General features: G+C 30.1%; 3 protein-coding genes across 4 annotated transcripts; 1 reads left to right on the top strand and 2 right to left on the bottom strand.

Moving 5' to 3' along the window:
• Positions 1 to 559: 559 nt before the first annotated feature.
• Positions 560 to 1,889, bottom strand: LOC100784884 (uncharacterized). Its single transcript, XM_006588512.4, has one exon. It carries the CDS (start codon positions 1,411 to 1,413, stop codon positions 811 to 813), a length of 603 nt encoding a protein of 200 aa, XP_006588575.1. The 5' UTR covers positions 1,414 to 1,889; the 3' UTR covers positions 560 to 810.
• A 2,659-nt stretch (positions 1,890 to 4,548) lies between these two features.
• Positions 4,549 to 5,741, bottom strand: LOC100306535 (uncharacterized). Of its 2 annotated transcripts, NM_001249483.2 has the most exon segments (4): positions 4,648 to 4,924; positions 5,030 to 5,148; positions 5,236 to 5,348; positions 5,459 to 5,685. In NM_001249483.2, coding segments are annotated over 4 exon segments (492 nt in total). In that variant the 5' UTR covers positions 5,643 to 5,685; the 3' UTR covers positions 4,648 to 4,848.
• A 7,248-nt stretch (positions 5,742 to 12,989) lies between these two features.
• Positions 12,990 to 16,275, top strand: LOC100776501 (uncharacterized). The gene is made up of 7 exons (XM_003535901.5): positions 12,990 to 13,603; positions 13,683 to 13,754; positions 13,893 to 13,960; positions 14,328 to 14,466; positions 15,610 to 15,690; positions 15,782 to 15,880; positions 15,984 to 16,275. The coding sequence occupies exons 1-7, from the start codon at positions 13,442 to 13,444 to the stop codon at positions 16,071 to 16,073; spliced, it is 711 nt and encodes a 236-aa protein (XP_003535949.2). The 5' UTR covers positions 12,990 to 13,441; the 3' UTR covers positions 16,074 to 16,275.
• Positions 16,276 to 18,608: the final 2,333 nt, after the last annotated feature.

The following is an 18,608-nucleotide window of genomic DNA, read 5'->3' as shown; positions in this document are numbered from 1 at the left end:
CATGTGCAAATTACAAAACACGGCTCAAAATCTAGCAAACATTAAAAAAAAAAAAACTAAGTGAACTTATTGAAATGGATAAATACCATGTGTACAACAGGACCAGGTGTGTGAATTGTTTGCAACCATGCTGTTCCTGCAGCCGTTATTTTGACCATTGGATTTAAATCTAATGGTTATTAAAAACAGGATTATAAAAATAGACTTATATGTTCAACTATGAAAGACTAAAATGCTGTTGTAGAAGCTGTAGGGGCTGTCGTGCGGTAGAGAATCTAAGTCCTGAGGAACATATTATTCAAGTTGGATAGATAGGATTATTATACACAATAAAATTCTCTTTTGGAGTATTCCTTTCATGGGTTTGTTCCTTTTAGATTGAATCTAGCATAGTTGAAGACTTTCGGATTAGAACATTATTGTATGCTAGTACTATGCAGTATACCACTGGTCTTTCTCATGCAAAATATTTGTGACCTCCTAAAAAAACCGGAAGAAAGGACCTCCTAAAAATATTTGTCCTGTCACAGAAATGTAAACACATACAATAATAGGCTAATACCTGAACTCTCTTTTTACGTTTTTACAATATTGTACCCACATAAAGCCACAACATTTTCATTAACTAACAACTATACGTAAAAACAAAAATACACCCAGTTGTTTAAATGTCGTTGGTATCACTTTCTAATTAAAACCAGAGTTTTATTTCGATAATCTATTCTGATCTTGACTGCAAATTTTCATTAGATCATCGAAATGAAACTCTAATAGAAAAGTAATACCAAAAACAGTTAAAAATGGCTAAGACTAAAAGGTCTTGAGGAATAACCAGTGAGTGAGCTTTCTGTCAATATTCTTCTCCTTAATGGTGTCAAGAGTAGGCTTCCACCCTTTCCCTGAAACCTGCCTATTCAAATATTCAGGCCTCCCTTCCAACATTTCCGGCAAAAACAACTGGCAGCTCTCTTCATCACTCTTCTCCGTTATTTCCTCGTTAATCTTTCTCTGAGGTTCCACAATTGTAGTAGTGTTCTGGCACAGACGCGTGAGCCAGGGAACAAACTTTGAAGAAGAAGAAGAAGAACCCACAAGACACTTGGAATGCTGCAGAGCAGAATTAAGAATCAATAAAATGCGTCGAGTTTCTTCCCCGCTTAATCCAACGGGCTTCCCTCGCTTCAATGGAAGCATCAGATACACCTTATTTGTCTCTAACTTGTTATCCGCTGGCAATGGCGTTGGCCTTTTATTATTCACCGCTGAATGCAACTCAACCACCACTTGCTCTGGGTGCTCCAGCATCAGCTCTGCCACTGTCAAAGATTGCTCAATTTCGTGCACCGAACCATCCCACGTAATAATTTTGCCCGTGGCTTCTGAGGGGCGTAGTGAGACTAATTGGTTACCCATCTCTGAGAGGAAAATTAGTGCGTGTTTGGATTTTCGGCAATTTTGCTGCAGCACGAAATACACGAGACAACTTCAACGTAGAAACAAGAAGAGGATACTTCCTGGAAACGGAGGTTGGACGCAAAAGAAGGTTGGTATTGACAATCCAAAAACCCTGATAATGTGGTTGTGAATTGAGTTGAACTAAAGGGGTTTGGGTTTGTGTTGCATTATATTGGGGTTTGATGTTGCTTAAACCGCTCCATCTTGTGACGCACATAAGGGTGGACTTGGTTTGGTAGTTCTCGTTTAGATGAGTCTTTTAGCCTTTGTGTTGGTTATAATGTCACTTCGAAATTTGACTTTGGGGCATAGGATGTCTGCCACATTTGTTTTATTTTTCCTTAAACGAACCAATGCCACACAGTTATGATGTGTTGTAATATAGTCGGAGATGGCGATTTGGATTTAGATAAAACTTAAAAGGTAAAACATGTGATATATAAGATTTTTTGTTTTCATGAGAAAGTTTACAGCAATTCATACCTATTACTCAACCAATCAAATTCTATCCATGTGGTTGATATATAAAATATGTTTGAATAAATTTCTTCTTAAATATTTATAGAAAAAGAAAGCAAGAAAAAAATTGTAAATTAAATTAACTTTATGTATAAGTTCAAATTAGTTTTTTGAAGTTATAGGTTTAAAAAAAACAAATTTTAACTTAGCATAAGTCATAAACTAGTTTTAGTTTATAGGAGAAATTTATTTTATTTCTTTTACAAATTAGATTGTTCTAGTGGAATCCGTTTACATAATAGGGAAATTAATTGAAGGAACCGTTCAACTATACTCTGTCTTTAACTAATTGGATTTGGTTATTATTGGCGGTATGCTGGTATGTGAATATGTGATGATGCAGTACAATTTTCATGAGCTCAACAATTTCTCTATCTTTCTGTTTTGTGTGTCCTTCTATTGCTAGTGACATCCTACTGGATTAAAATGAAGTTTTTGTTGCTTGCGGGTCGTATAACTGTAACCTTGTAACCTTTTTCTGTCGAGGGGTAGTAGTCAACAGAAAATGTAAATGCAATAACAGCATCAAATAATGAATTAAGTAAGTAGTTTATGTTGTACGCTATCATTAAGTTGATGAGCCATCGATTACGTGAATTATGACGAATTGGTTTGGTCGTGAGCTTGACCTGCTGTGGAAGGAACCACGGGTTATGTGGCATGATTCAAGGCGAACTTTTTTGGAAACTTAGCATCCCAAATTTCAATAATAGACACTGATCAGATGATAAAGATTAAGATTAGTGTTCATTGGTCAAAGAATAAAAAGGTTTACAATTCAATTTTAGTGAACTTTTTTCTAAACCACAAATATTTTTAACTACATAATCATACTTAAGTCAGATAGAATTATTATAAATGATAAAACTCTCCCTTAATATTTTAGTGAAATTTCTATGACGTGGTTAATGTAAAAAATTAAGTAAACAAATGGAAAAATTATACCATAAATCAATAAAAGAAAGTTATCCTACTAGTAAGTAGTAAGGATGATTTTTATGGTAATTAAGATAAAAGTTAACCAATGGAGGGAAGAGTGTGTCTAATGGGAGTTGAGTTTTAATTTCAACCGTTTAAACTGATTGTTCCAATCAAATGACGTCATAAAATTACGTTTCGCGCTATTAAGTATTAATTAACATCATAAAATTAAAATAATATGAAATATAAAAAATATTAAACAATAATTTCATTATTAATTGGTTTAAACAGTTAACTGATCAATTCAAATGAATTTTATCCAGGTAAAAGTGACTTGCCAATTGTCAATTTAACTTTTAAAAACAAACTGTATCTAATTAAGTGTTCAATTCATAATAATCAGGTTGGTTACATCACATGATGCGCCCTATAATATTGGTTTTAATTCTCTCTTTTTTTAAAACATTTTTAGTTTTTATATTTATCTAGAAATATGAGTTTTTATTTTCTGACGAAAGATTACAATCACATTACTTTTGATGAACGCAAGAATTAGAAAAATATATTAAATTTTATAAGGATTAAAATTAATATTTCGAAATATTCTAACGAACGGAAATAATTGTTTATCCTTATTCAAAATTTCTCTCTCCTGTTATCCTTAATAGGTGAAGTTCAGCTTTGTGTTTAAGCAGAAAACTAACCTAATCTATTTTTTTATTATACCTTATTTTGTTTTTGCTTTAACGAATATCTGGCTCATCAGGAATCATAAAAAATTCAAAAGTACTTTATCGTTAATTAAAAAGTTATTTTCTCAAATTCCTGAACGGTTGGTGAATATGGGTAGGGGCATCTCAAGCCCAGTACTGATCAAGGAAACAAATTTTAGAGCTGGCCCAAAAGCAGAGGCCGTACAGACAACTGCTTTAGATTCCGTTTTTTTCTTCCTCTAATGATACTTTTAAAAAAATTATTTAAAGAATAATATTAATTTACTAAATTTTATTAAATATTTTTTATTAGGAAAGGCATCTCTTTTATTTTAACTTTCTCTCCCCTCTAAAAAGAGAAAAAAATATTTTTCCACAAAAATTAATTACATAGTTAATAGTACTAATATTTTCTTTATACTTCAGTATTTGTAGTCCTTTCTTTGTCTTATTTATCAATTGAAGTAACCATTGTTTCAGAGAAATTTTTTCAAAGCTAAATTTAATATAGAAATATTATTTAAGATCAACGTCTGTCTTAAATGAAATGCATTATGATATTTTAATAAATAATTTTACTTCTAAAATATTTTGAAAGATAAATTTTTAAAATATGAATCTTTTTTATAATTTTAAAAGCCCAAAACACTGTTGGGCCAACCCTGTCTACTTCATGTCAGTTTAACTTTTTTCACAAAATTATTGCTTAGCTTGTCCAAAATATCAAAAGCCAATCCTCCATGTCTCTTCTTCAATTAGGATTTAGGAATACCTAATCTTTGCAATATTTGGAGGGACATTAATTTGTTACTTGTCATATCACTAATTAATGTGTTGACTTCCTAGTACTAGGCATTAAGCGAGACATGCAATAGTACCTCTTACCTTCCAGTTTGTGTTTGCAAGTACATAACAAGGTTTCAAATGGTTAATTAAAGGGTGGGTTAAATCAGAAGATTTATAGTCATCTTTGTGCCAGTGGTTTTTTGAGTTTGGGTAAACCTAAATACCTAATTTATTTGGCAGAAGCACGTGGTTTGTATCAATATTCATGATTTCCAACCTTTGGGATACTACCTCTCTATCATGATTCAACAAGAAAAAAGAAATGCAACATATATACACAAATTGTAGGCAACAAGAGGGTGCTTGTGTAGTAGTGAAATGGAAGCTGCTTCCAGAGAATCTAATCCAACCACTAAGAAGGTACGTGATGAGAAAAGGAAACCAAATTGATCTCTTATGGCTGCTTCACGATTACAACAGGGCACTTTGCATGTTTGGCACAGTGATCACTGACACTTCCAAGGAGTGCCCTGCAAGTTAGTTAGAATGAAGAAAGCAATTTAGTTAGTCATATATAGCAGGTGCCTCTCCACAATTAAAAAAACTCGGCAAACTCTGCAGATCGATAACGTTACCTCTTAAAGAATCCATAGCCATGAGTTCCCATGACCAAGGTGTCAGCCTCTAGTTTCTTGACAGCACTGCATATTACATTCTTGGCATGTCCTACACCAACCACTCTCTCCATATTGATCTGCAAATTAAATCCCAACCCAATTTCAAAGAATGAAAAATATATATATATAGAAAGGGAAAAGAAAAAAAAAGGGAAGCTAGGTACATTAGTAGCGTTCAAGTCTCTGCAAACAGCTTCAGCTCTTTCCATGACTGAATTAGCCAAGTGCATACTGTACTTTTCCATAGCATCAACAACATCGGAGGAAAAGTTATACCCTGTAAAATATCATGCATATTGCAATCACCAAGTTAGTAAAAATCCTGATTTTAAGAGAAGATATATATAATATGCTAATTAATCAACAGGGTCAAATAATAAGATTAACCTGCGGCATCCAAGGAGTAGAAAGCAGAAGGTGGCCTGACATAAAGCAGAACAAGCTTGTTGGTTTCGGAAATAAGATTGGTGATGCACCAGGAGAGTGCATGCATGCTCTCTTGGCTCTCATCCACAGCCACCATGATCTTTCTCTCTTTCTTTTCCATCTCTGCAAAGTGCAAACTCGTCATAACTTGATATTTGAGAAATTATTGGCTTTGAATAATAATAGATAGATAACGGCAGAAGATAGGGTTGGAATATATAGAAGCTAGCCGCGTCACTCCTCATGCGCTTCTTAGGATAGAATAGTACTTTTTTGTTTAAAATTTTAACTTAAATTGCTAAACCTGTGGATTTTCCTCAATCATCATAATTCATAAAAACAAACAAAACAACCTGTGGATTCTCTGTCTCAGTTTTTTAAATTATAAATTATTACACCAGTGCCTACTTGTCAAGTCAGCGTGACAACCATTAGCTGGCGAAAGCTAAGTAGATGTAAAAGATAAAAGAAGAGAAAAAAGTATACACGTTATAATACCATGTATTAAAATAATAATAATAAAATAATTAATATTATCACTTATTTCAGCAGGATCAATTATTCAAATTTGTTCATATCAAGTACAATAACATTTTTTCGACACCTAATGCAAACATTGTTGATATTTATTATTTTTTTTTTATATCACATTTATACTTTTGTTATTCCTTTTTACTCTCGGCCTTTCTGTACTTACCGGCATAAGGTGTTCAATGTCCATCCATCTTTTGTATAAACTATACCAAAAACTTGGAAAACTGATACGAGTTATTTTTACTATATTTTTATTTAATAAAATTTATATAAATATCATTAATTATTATAATTTTATTTAAAAGTTGCATTCATTGTTTACTTAAATTTCTATAATTTTCATCTAATATTTAAATATATATTAATAATCTATTAACTGCTACAATTTTTCTGTAAACTATTAAATGGTATTTTTCTGTCGACAAACTTATTGAAATATATATATTCTCTTTAGTATATTAAGATTAACGAATCAAAGGATTAGTTCAATTAATGGATTAGGAGGTATAAATATTGTAAAACTTTGGTATTATCTTTGATGTTTTTTATTCTTAGGGATAATTTTTTTATTAAGAATAATGATTAATGATGATTTATGATTAAGTACTGATTTCGCTTGGACGACCTGTGGAAAGATATTCGTTTAGTTTATGAAATTAATGGTCAATTTCACAACTTTTTTGAGGCAATCACATTTAATATACATGCTTTTCAATATGAATAAAATGAAGTAATTTTTTTTTTACTAAATTAATGTTAAGTATAAAAATATAATTAAAATAATTGGAAAGATATCGATAAATATTATTTTATAAATTTTGTCTACACTATTTAAGTTTTGTTCCCCAAAAAAAGTCCTGAAAAATTAATCGAAAGATGTAAAATGATTAAAAATAAAAAATAAAATTATGATTTATATGTAAACAAAAAATTTGATAGATATATTAAAAATAAAAAATATTTAAAAAAATCATTTACCAAATAATTAAATAAGCTTTTAAGTTAATAAAAATAAGCTAAAAATTAACTCAAAAACAGTCGAATAAAGCCTTAATCTATAATAATCTATCAATGCAATACTTTTTCCAAGAAAGTGATACCCCTAAAATATCTTTGATCTTTTTAATTCAGTGCACGAATAGATAAACCAAAAGAAAAATTGTTGTATAAAAACAAAAAATAATTGATGTGTATATATAAGGAGACTGAGTTTGATAGTTTCTTGAATTTGTCTTGGTTTCGGGATACGTACAACAATATTGGCTAAGACGCAGCAAATTCAAATTAACAACCAACGGTGTCATATTCACAATCCAAATAATTAAGAGAAACTCTACCTCTGCATCATTCTCATAACAGCAACTCGTCGAGATAGCCAAATAGCCAGGGAGATTCTTCTTTTTCTTCTTTTTTTTTTTGACAAAGGAAGTTTCTTTTAATAACTATTTTTAATATATATTTAAATTTTAATTCTCCATATAAAATATGAGTCTGTTTATTATTACTCTCAATCATCATGATCAATAAAAAAGAAGCAAATGTTATACAAACCGAAATTATCCATTCACTGATTCACATAAAGGAGAAGCAACGTTAAAATTGAAGGCGATTTAGAACAAAAAATACTCTTTATATATTTGTATGAAAATTCCTTTGAATGAACATTATTATTCAAGTGCTTATTATATCCATTTTACGGAGAGAGAAAAAAAAAACAATGAAAGATGGTTTTTGGAGATACACAAAGAACGAGGTTTTTAGTATGGACAATATATACTGTTTTTTAAAAGGTTACAGTAGTTGATCATTCCCTTGCAAAAAAAAAGTAATTTGAAAGCAGAAAACAGGGCAAAGAAAAGCTTACAATTGTTATTTGTTACAATGAGGATGACTCAGAAAATTTTCCTTTACGGATTATTAGTAATTATGCAAAGTCATGTTGCTTCAAGAATCTCACCATGAAAATGTCAAAAAAAAAAATCTCACCATGAACATCTTGATTTGTTATGCCAACAAAAGAACATGGATGCCTAGTGTGTTTTTTTAACGACCAATGTGTCTTCGGCTGGATTAGGAAATGCGTTATAGAAAAATTTTGTTGGTAATATATAATTGTCCAATCCATCTAAGTAAAAAAATTATTAAGTGATCCAGGATTATCGTATCATTTAAGATTCTAATCAATAATAATATGTTACATAGTTATTAATTATTGGTTGAAGATAGGACAATTCTCATCATTTCTTCATCTAAGCAAGATTGAAAGGCTATGAAATGTTGATTTTTTTCCGCCGCCTAACATGACATAAAAACTTTCAAGAGATGTGTTACAGAAAGAGATTTTACCGTAAGATATTGAAGGCTGTGATTTGGAGAATGTTATAAAAAAATATTACTAATATTTTATATATCATCAATCTTGCAATGGTCTGAAGTTAGACGATAAATATTCAATAAGGGACAATAGTAAATTGTTTTCAATAATATAAAATTTGTTCGGTTTTTTATTTTATTTTATAACGATAACAATGAAATTGAAATTTAAAACATCATGTAAGCTACTTCAATCTCATTACTAGGCCGGATGATAAAAGCAATTTTAAGAAAAAATGTTTGATGGAAACCTACACCCAATACTTAGTAAAAGAGAAAAAAATATAAATATAATAAAATTTATGATCTGAGAAGAAAAATATAAAAAAATAAAAGATATTAATAAAATGTTTAAAATTAGGAAATATCCATGTATTATTATTCTTTTAAAAAACATAAATAAAGTAAAGTTATATTCATGAGATTGAGAAAATGATTAATTATCTTAGTTACCTGAATAAAATAGATGTCAATCTTCGGTTAGATTATTTAGGTGAAAATACTGAATGTTTAGAAGTTCAAAGCACAGAAAATTTGTGGATTGAAAATCCTATTTCACTACAAAAAGTCAAATAATTAGTGATGAAAATTAGGTTTCCATCACTAATTATGGAGTCAAAATTTGAGCGTCATTTTTTAAAATTGCATATAAATTATGTTACTAATTTTAATTTTTCTTTTAGATTGAGAATAACACTAATTGTGCAAAAGGAAGCATTATTGGTAACACCAACTCTTCACAGTTTTTTATTGAGTTCGAGAGCACGACATTAAAGCTTTTGAATACAATGAGAAAAGTTAAAAATGAAATATTGAAATTCACCTAAATTTAAATTACATGAAAAAATGACAACAATGTTTGAAAGTAAATTCACAATTTACTAAACTATTCTATTTTTTTTAAAAGAAAAACTGTTCTAGTTATGTTGTTATTTTAGGTCATTAATTTAATAACATTAATGAGTTTATAAATTTAGGCTTAAATATGTATTTGTCCTTTAAATTCAGGTCACGTTTGTTTTTTCAAATTTAAATTTATTTTATTAATCCTTCAATTTTAAAACATACTTTTTAATTCCTTACAGTAAAAAAAATCACAAATTTATTCATCGAAACTAAAAATAAAAATAGTCACAAGAGACTAAAAAAATTATTTTTCAAAATTAAGAAACTAAAAATATAAAATTGAAATTTGAAAATAAAAATAAAATGACCCAAATTTGAGAAAATAAAAGCATATTTAAGCCACAAATTTTTACAACATTTTTGCTAAAAAAAATAATTTTATTAATTTATCAAAATTACTAATTGTATATATATTTATCTAGGATTGAAAATAACATTATTTTCAAAAATATTAATTTAGAAAGATTTATGTTTACTTGGCTCCATATCATGACTAGATTTCAGAAAGATTTATGTTTACTTAGCTCCGTATCATGACCCAAATTTATGTTTAGAAAGATTTTAGTTCTTTAACCCATATCGAAGGACTAGCTAGACAATTTTCCCGTCAACAGCAGTCTTAGTCAACTTGAGTGGCACGCCGGTGTCTATTTCAGTGGGTACTGCATTTTCTTATCCATTTAATGAATTGGCACAATTTAAACCAATCAAAAATAGAATATCGTCCCAACTTAGTTTCCCTGCGTAGCTACTTTTCTTTGAAACAAAGAAACAAAGAAGATATTGCCCATTAAAAAGAAAAATCAAAAGATTAAAAGGAATTGACAGAGTGGCCAATAAGTAGCATCTACTATTTTTCTTCTTTTTTTTCTTTTTAATGGAAGGCACGATATAAGTTAACTGATCCTTTTTTATTTTATGCTGTTTTTCCAGGATTGAGACGATTTCCTCACCAATCTCATACATGATCTTCTATCTAGTGAAGAAAAAAAAAAAGATATATCCCTCGAGTCTTAAGAGTGTGGTGTAGCAATATTAGTTGATAGTTGCAAAGCCACCAATATGTAGCTAGGTAGTGTACACCTAAACATGGAACTTCTACCTATCAAACGCCTGAAAATTATTTCATTGCCCACCTAAGGTTGGAAGAGAAAGAACAACAACCGGACAATTTGAGCACCATGAGTTACTTTGATTTCTTGAACTATTTTTTTTCTCTCTCTTCTAAATCTGATTTAATTAGCATGAGCAAAACAAACATTTAGAGGAATGAAGGGTTAATTAAAAGTGTGAAAGTTATGAATTGTTGAAATGAAATAAGATTTGAGTTTAAGGAATGTTAATTACCTTGTTGAACTCTACATTAGACTCTTCACTCGTGAAACTTGGAATTGGAGCAACGATTGAAGATGAAGGAGAGTGAAGCCCAGGCAATTAGAAATGGCCTAATGGACATGTAATGACTCAAAACCAACCGAATGAGACCTAGCCCACATGGAACTGCTTCATGTTTTGGATGATTGGGAGAGAAAACACCCAACAGCAGCCAGATATCTATTAGCAATCTTACTAAGATATGTTAGCCCATATGCTCCTTTCCAAATCGTAATTATATCCAAGCGTTATTGTAAAGAGCATTATGTTTACGTTATGGTCCACCTTACCTGAAAAAAAACAAAGTGTTACATTTTTCCTACATCTATCTTAACCTCTGATATTTGGCTATTTGCATGAACTTGGAAGGTAAGACGTCAATGTTCAATAATAGCTAGGATACCTTCTAATTCTCACTCCTAATCAAAACAGTTAAATTTGCAAACATTGGGTGAATACTTTGCTCACTACTTCTTTATCGGAGCACATTTTTTTAAGATACACAAACCATAGCTTCAATCAAGCTCAACGTTGATGGCGTTTTCTTGATCTAACCGAACAACTTCGTTATCAACCGCCACCATATACCCTAGTTAAAAAAGAAAAAGAAAACATCAAATACTACATTTATAAATTTCCATAATTACAAACTACAAAGCACTATTTAGCATTACAGCAATTTTTTAAGAGAGAAATTTAAACCAAATTCTTTATTATATCATATAATCAAAATTTCAAATCAAATAACAATATGTGAATATTTTTTATAACATTAAATAGTTTTTACTTAAAATGCTACGACATAATATTAAAGAAACATCAACAAGTTTTAAGTTTAATTAGCAGTGCATGCACTTCTTTGTACAATGATGGCAGTGAAGTTAGAACTTATATCTTTGTGTATACTATTTAAATTTCTCCATCACTAGATAATCCTAATTGTTTAGTGCATGTACTATTTATTCACAAGTTATTATTTGGTTGAAGATCTAAATAAATATTATCTAAATTATAGGAGTATCTTTTTATTTTAACCCCCATTTATTTTCGTTAATAATATCAAATTCTCTTATACGCGGATGTGGCAGCACGTAGCAGGATCGGAGAAGCATAAGCGTTTAATTTGCTACTTAGGATGGATGCAGCTGTAATTGTGAGTGGGGCACACTTTAATGATGAAGTAAGGTTTTTTCCTCCACAAAAACAAGTTTGTGCCGTCCACTTGATAATTTGCTTACAGAAAAGCTCAAGAAAGGTTTAAATTTTCGAAATTGCGAAGCTTCCATATGGCAAGGATTGCTTGTAATTGTTGGATAAATCCACCCAGAGAAAGAGAGACGATAAGACCGAGAAAGAATAAAACACATTCGTCAGTTTTCTCCCATATAATATGAAATAAATTACGTGTGGAACTAGTACTTTTACATATTCCTCTATTTAAAAAAAATGTATTCTTTTACATGGCAAACAAATCAAGTTTATTGGGTGAGCAAATCGATAGATGATAGGAGTATTTGTACCTATATATGTGAAGAGATAAAATCATAAAACCCTCGATTATTCATAACTCTATATACACACGTATGCCTTTCATTTATTTTTATAAGAAAAATGATATTAGTAAATTACGTTTCAATGCAGTTTTTTTTTTTTCTGAAAAGAATGAAAAATTAAACATACGTAGTTGCATCTTACAATACAATTATTTTCCTATCAAATAGCTGATTGGATCATTGTTGCCAAAATTGTTTATTCATTTTTCAAATGAATATATTAATTTATGAGTTACATTATTTATATAATATCTTTTATAACATTATTTTGCCCTTCTATTTCTCTTTATCACATCCCTGTGATCTCATTTTGAATTTATCTTTGTTTAATATTCATATATAAGAATAAAGAAAGAAAGGAATAAGACATGAGACATGAGACATGGAAAGGAAGGCCCGCCGAATCACGGTTAATGATGTATTTCGGTGAACGCGTTTGGATTAATCTAATGAAATAGCGGGGCCCATGATTTCAAATTTCAGTTTGTCTTTGATTGTTTGTGACCGTTAATCGGGGGTTCCAGATTTACACGGCGGGACACACAACAATGTATTTTATTGCTATATGTCACCAAAAGGCTTTAAGTACGAAGTTAGTATGAATCAATGGGTTATTATAGTTAGCTATAATAACATGTTAAAAAATAAAATAAAAATGTAAAGATATTTGGTTGAAGTCAGCCACCACTATAAGTTACACTTTTCTTGGAGAATTGGTACATTTAGCAATATTCTTCTTTCCCATTTGGCATAGTCCATTACTTGTTCTCCTTTTATAAGCAAGGAATTCTAGAACACATTAATGTTCTCATATGGTCTTCTCTCTTAATTTTGACTATCTTAAATGCTCCATGCCTTGGGAGGAAGCCAAAATGGGGTTTTGTTTGACCCTGCATGCATTTGCATTGGAGTCAAAGCTAGCCTTCATTTATTATGTTTATGGTTAATGATCTGGTTCCACTGAATACAAGTTTGCTACCCACGAACCGTTCTTCCATATAAAAAAGAGAGATGGAAATATAAGGAAGAAAAGGTCATATCAATATTGACAGATTTATTTAGTTAAACAATCATACAAGGGCAGTATTGGAAATTCGGTGGGTTTTTTTTATATATATATAGTTGAGATTCTAGAGAGAGAGAGAGGGGAAAACAGAGTACTAAACGGAATTTGAAAACCAAGGCTCAAGTTTTAATAAGAGACATGGAGCTCTCTGTGGTTGCAAGAAACATGGAAGAAGTTGTGTTGCTGGTTGATGATTTGAGATCACTTTCTGGGATTTCTCGCTGTAGAATATGTCATGAAGAAGAATTTGAGAGCTCCAAAACCTTGGAAGCTCCTTGTGCTTGTTCTGGGACAGTTAAGGTAAATCCACATTCTCTTAACAACTTTTATGTTTACTTTGTTTTTCATGAATCTTGTCATGATTAGTTTTATTGTTCAGTTTGCTCACAGAGATTGCATTCAGACTTGGTGCAATGAGAAAGGAAATACAACTTGTGAAATATGTCTCCAGGTATATATGAAGCTTTTTGGTTAAAGTGTCTGTTGTGATCCACTTTTCTTTTCGTTTTTGGGTCTTCGGTTTTTATTTTATTTTAATGTGATGAGCAAAAACTGATTCTTTTTTATTTTTTGTACCTTGTTTTTGCAGCAATATGAATCCGGATATACAGCAGCCCCAAAGAAATCGCAAGTAGCTGATGCAGCAATGACCATTAGGTATTCCCGCATTATATGTTTATTTTTTCGTATGGTTGAATTGATTTCACATGCTTATGTTAAATTTAAGTATTAAAACACAATTTTAATTTTTTTGGTTACAACGTGTCAAAGTGACTCAACTTTCCCGCGTGCAATTCAATCAAAGTGAAATTATGTGCCTTGCAACCAATTGTTTAGCCTTAATCGTATCACAATTCTAAAATGTGGCACCTTGACTAAGCTAAGTTGGCACAGTTTTTCTCTCAAACCCAATTTTTTTATTATCTTTTAGGTGCAGAAAAGTTGTTTCTTGATTATTTGTGGAAAAATTGAGAAATAGTCTAAAGGCTCATTTTTAATTCGTTGGTGGTGTATTACATTACAGGGATAGCATGCAAATTTCAAGGACTGAACAAGAACCGTTAAATACAAGAATAGTGGGTATAGTTGAAGGAAACAATTACTCTGAATGCACGTATGCTTCGGATAGAACCGCAGCTTGTTGTCGATCCCTGGCTTTAGCAGTAAGCATTATTTTCTTATATACTTTTTTTATATTGAGTTTTTTCATAGTACTTGTTAAAGATTTTCGAAAACAAAGTATTAAATGAAAAATATATATTTTTTAAACTATAATGTATTTAGTATTTTACTCTTTTTTTTTTTGGATTTATTAAGGGAGTGCCGTTGAGCAGTCCTACTCTTTTTCTTTTTTAGATTTATTGTTTCGTAGTGGGTGATGGGTAAATCTTAACTTGATTCAGATTTTTTAAATGCAAGTGAACAGTGTGCGAGGCAACTGGCATTGCGGTACTTGTATGCCTAATTTTGTTGAATTATGATTAATTGGTCTGAAATTGGGCACTTAAAAAATTGAAGGAGTCAAAAACTCCTAGATTGCAATTACTGCCAACTGAATAATAGGCCTGTTGTGTGGAACTGGATTCAGTGCAGTGGATGCATTTAATTTTATAACCGTTGCATGAAAATCTGGACGATTCAGATTTTGAAAGTTTGCTTTAAATCCGATTCCGTTGTTAATGGGGATGCCACTAGGCCCACTACCAACACGCGGCTTTGTTGAGAGCTACATTTGAATTGACCTTTACAATATTTTCTTCTTCAAGGAAACAAAGGATTTGTTGAGCCTTGTTGGGAATATTATTATTTACTAGTAGTGCTCTAGTATTTTTTTTTTATGATGTTTTCTATTATCTCTCTTGTTACTACTTTATGACAGAATAATATTGAATAAAATACATATATTGAAAAAAACACTATTAAATAAAATAAATATATAGAAAAGAGAAAAAATTAAGAGATGCTATTCAGTTGATTGAATAAGATGTATGAATTATTATAAATCTTTGACACTGTCTTCTATTCTTATAAAAAAAAAAGATATATTAAAAATTTTAAAAATACACATTTGTTACTTTTTCCATTCAATAAGAAAAAAGATTAGTAAGAAGACAATATATTTTTAAAAAAATTATTCATTTCAATTTAAAAACTAAGAAGGTAGAGTTTACTCCTACCGGTGGTTGTAGTGGATTTGCAGATATTGATATTAACATGACCAAACCTAAAATAGTTTAGTTGCTCACAGTGCAACTTGTGATGTTTTTAGATGTCTTAAAATAACTAGTTGCCATTTGTTTTTGCAGTTTACACTCATCTTGCTTGTAAGACATCTTTTCGCACTCCTTACAGATGGAATGGAAGATTATCCATTTACAATTCTTACGGTAAGTACTTGATTCCCAGTTTTCTACTAAAAGGAAATACTAGTATCTACTTTGTGAATCATTAAATTAACTTTTTCAGTATTTTTTGTAGGTCTTTTTCCTAAGGGCCAGTGGAATTATTATACCCATGTACATAATTATTAAGGCGATCGGAGCCATTCATGACAATATTAAGCGTCACCATCATCAGGTTTTAAAAATTTTCATGCATTTTGTTTGTTTGTACTGATTGATTCCCCGATTATGAGTGACACGCAGCCACAACTAAAAAAGATTGTTCCTCTATTTATCAGGATTCTGACGATGACTCATCGATATCTGATGGAGATGATGAAGAAAATGAGACACCAAATGATGAAATTTTAAGACATTCACAATCATAGGTCGTTATTTGATTTAACTTGTATCAGAGCATTATACTGATGCTCTGTCAAGTTCTACCATTTTGGAGGCATAAATTTATTGTTGTAAAAAAAGAAAGAATAATTCATTTATTGAAATGCATATAGCTTTGCTGTATTTATACTGTTTCCTACCAATCCAAGTAGATAGAACAACCAAATTTCACCTATATGTATGTATTCACTTGTAAAACAAGTCCATTAGACAATCTTCCAAACATGTACAATGGGGAAGCCTTCATGTATTTAGCTGAAACTTGAAATTAAATCGACACACTACCAACGAAACTGGCATGTTGGATAACTAACATTGAGTTCTATCATATGAAGAATGAAATCAACATAAGTGCTTTATAACTATTGCTTGCGTTTCAAAAGAATGAACTACCATGTCTATGTTAAATCCGATGAGGGTTAGCCATTTGAGGTAAAACTCCAATTTTTAATGCTGGATAGTAATTTTTGTCCTGGAATAATTTCACATTGCTGCTTGTTTTATACTCTTAGCCGACCCCACCTAGTGGGATAAGGCGTGGTTGTTGTTGTTGTTGTTGCTGCTTGTTTTACTCTGAAGTATTTTCAGGTAGCTATCACAATTCACAAGGTTCTGATATTTACCAACACTAGTCTCAAATTCTGAAATGAGACTAAATCGTTTTCAGAAAAATTTGCGGGTTTCGAAAACATTAGCCAAGATAGTTGACATTACTTCAGTAAAATGAAAACATAAATTAGCTAGTATATCTAATGATTCCATAATACTGATTCCAGGGTAAATTTTTTTGAATGCACAAATTAAAGCAGAAACTGAGATGAAAGATCAGAAGTGAGAAAATCAAACACTAAAATGAAAACATTAGAGACAACAGCATATCTACCTAATCCCACAACACAGCAAACACGTGTGTAATGGTTTGTCTATCAGAAATTGAGATCCCAGCACAAGCCTATGCAGAGCCACCAATGAAATTGTGAGAATCTGATGTGATGACTGCATTCGAGATCAAATTGATATTCAGAAAGACAGAATGTTTAAATCAGTTTCATGTTAATATGCCGTATATAAATAGGCTTAAGAAAGTGTATACAAACACAGAACATAAGATGCAACTAACTAGCACATTACAGTTGGAACTTGGAACATTATGCGACTGAGTAAACTTTGCTACTAAAAGGGGCATCTCATTCTCACTAGTCACCGACGGATAATTATATAAAATTCCGGAAAAAAAGAAGTTAAATGATTGAATTTGAAGTTTATTGTAAAATTAGTTGCTGAATTAGCTGATAAATATAAAAAAGGTAAAAGAACATATTTATATGCTTTTTATGGAAATTCTATTTATTTATAGATTGTGTTTTAAAATAATTACTAAATTAAATTATTATAATTTTTTTGAATTACTTATCATCTGAAAAATTAAAATTTTATTTTTAGTTATATTTTTATTTTAAAATATTTTTATCAATAAGATGATATATGTCATAACAAAATTGTTTCCATTCTTTATACCTTTTCATATGTGTGTTTCTTATGATGAAAAAGTTACTTAATTATGAGTTGCTTTTCTTTATTATTCCGCAAAAAAAGCCCACCCAACTTTGTATTTGTTAATGATGATAATTTTTTATTCTTTAAGGTTTTACTTAAACTTAAAATTACATGAAATATACGCATAAAAAATTACATGTAAAATATTCTGATAACTTGCTAGTGTGCATGTTTTTTAAGTACAAAGTACTAAAAAAGATAAGAAACAATAAGTTTAAATTAATTTTTGCATATTTATTATTTAAAAACTGATATAGTCTGACTAGATTACATACAAATATAACCTCAATGAGTGATAAAAAAGACTTAATTAAAAATGTTTTTCTTAGTTCCCCAATTTTGATAATTTACTTTTTTTAGTCCTTGACCTAATAAATTAACACTTTATGATAATTTTTAACACTTTGTGACTATTTTTAGCATTATGAAAGTTTTAAAATGTAAATTCAAGCTGTTAAAAAATAAAAACTAACTTATGAAAGCTAAAAATCGTCACACGGTGTCAATTTATTATGCTAGAAACTAAAATAAGCAATTGGTCAAAATACTAAAACTACATTAAGGCCTTGTTTAAAATTAGTTTTGATTAAAAAGACCAATTTTTATACTTATTTTAAAAAAATTTTAAACCAATTTGGCAAGAAAATAGATTAATTTTCCAAATTAAGTCATAATATTGGTTCATTTTAAATTTACATTTCAAAATTATCACAAAATATTAAAAATCCACCACAAAATGTTAAAAATCGACATAAAATATTAATTTATTGTGTCAAGGACTACAAAAATAATTTGACAAAATTGGAATTAAAAAAATATTTTTAAATTTAGGGACTAAAAAAACACACTTTAAATTTAAAGATTAAAACAGTAATTAAACCTAAGAAAATAACCTCAATAATTAATCAAGTGAAAGAAGACATGAAAACTTATAAGCTAACCGATTTAATTTAACGTGTTTAATA

Source organism: Glycine max, chromosome 10 (genome assembly GCF_000004515.6).
Source record: "Glycine max cultivar Williams 82 chromosome 10, Glycine_max_v4.0, whole genome shotgun sequence".
Lineage (NCBI taxonomy): Eukaryota > Viridiplantae > Streptophyta > Magnoliopsida > Fabales > Fabaceae > Glycine > Glycine max.
This window is presented reverse-complemented; position numbering and strand designations above follow the sequence as displayed.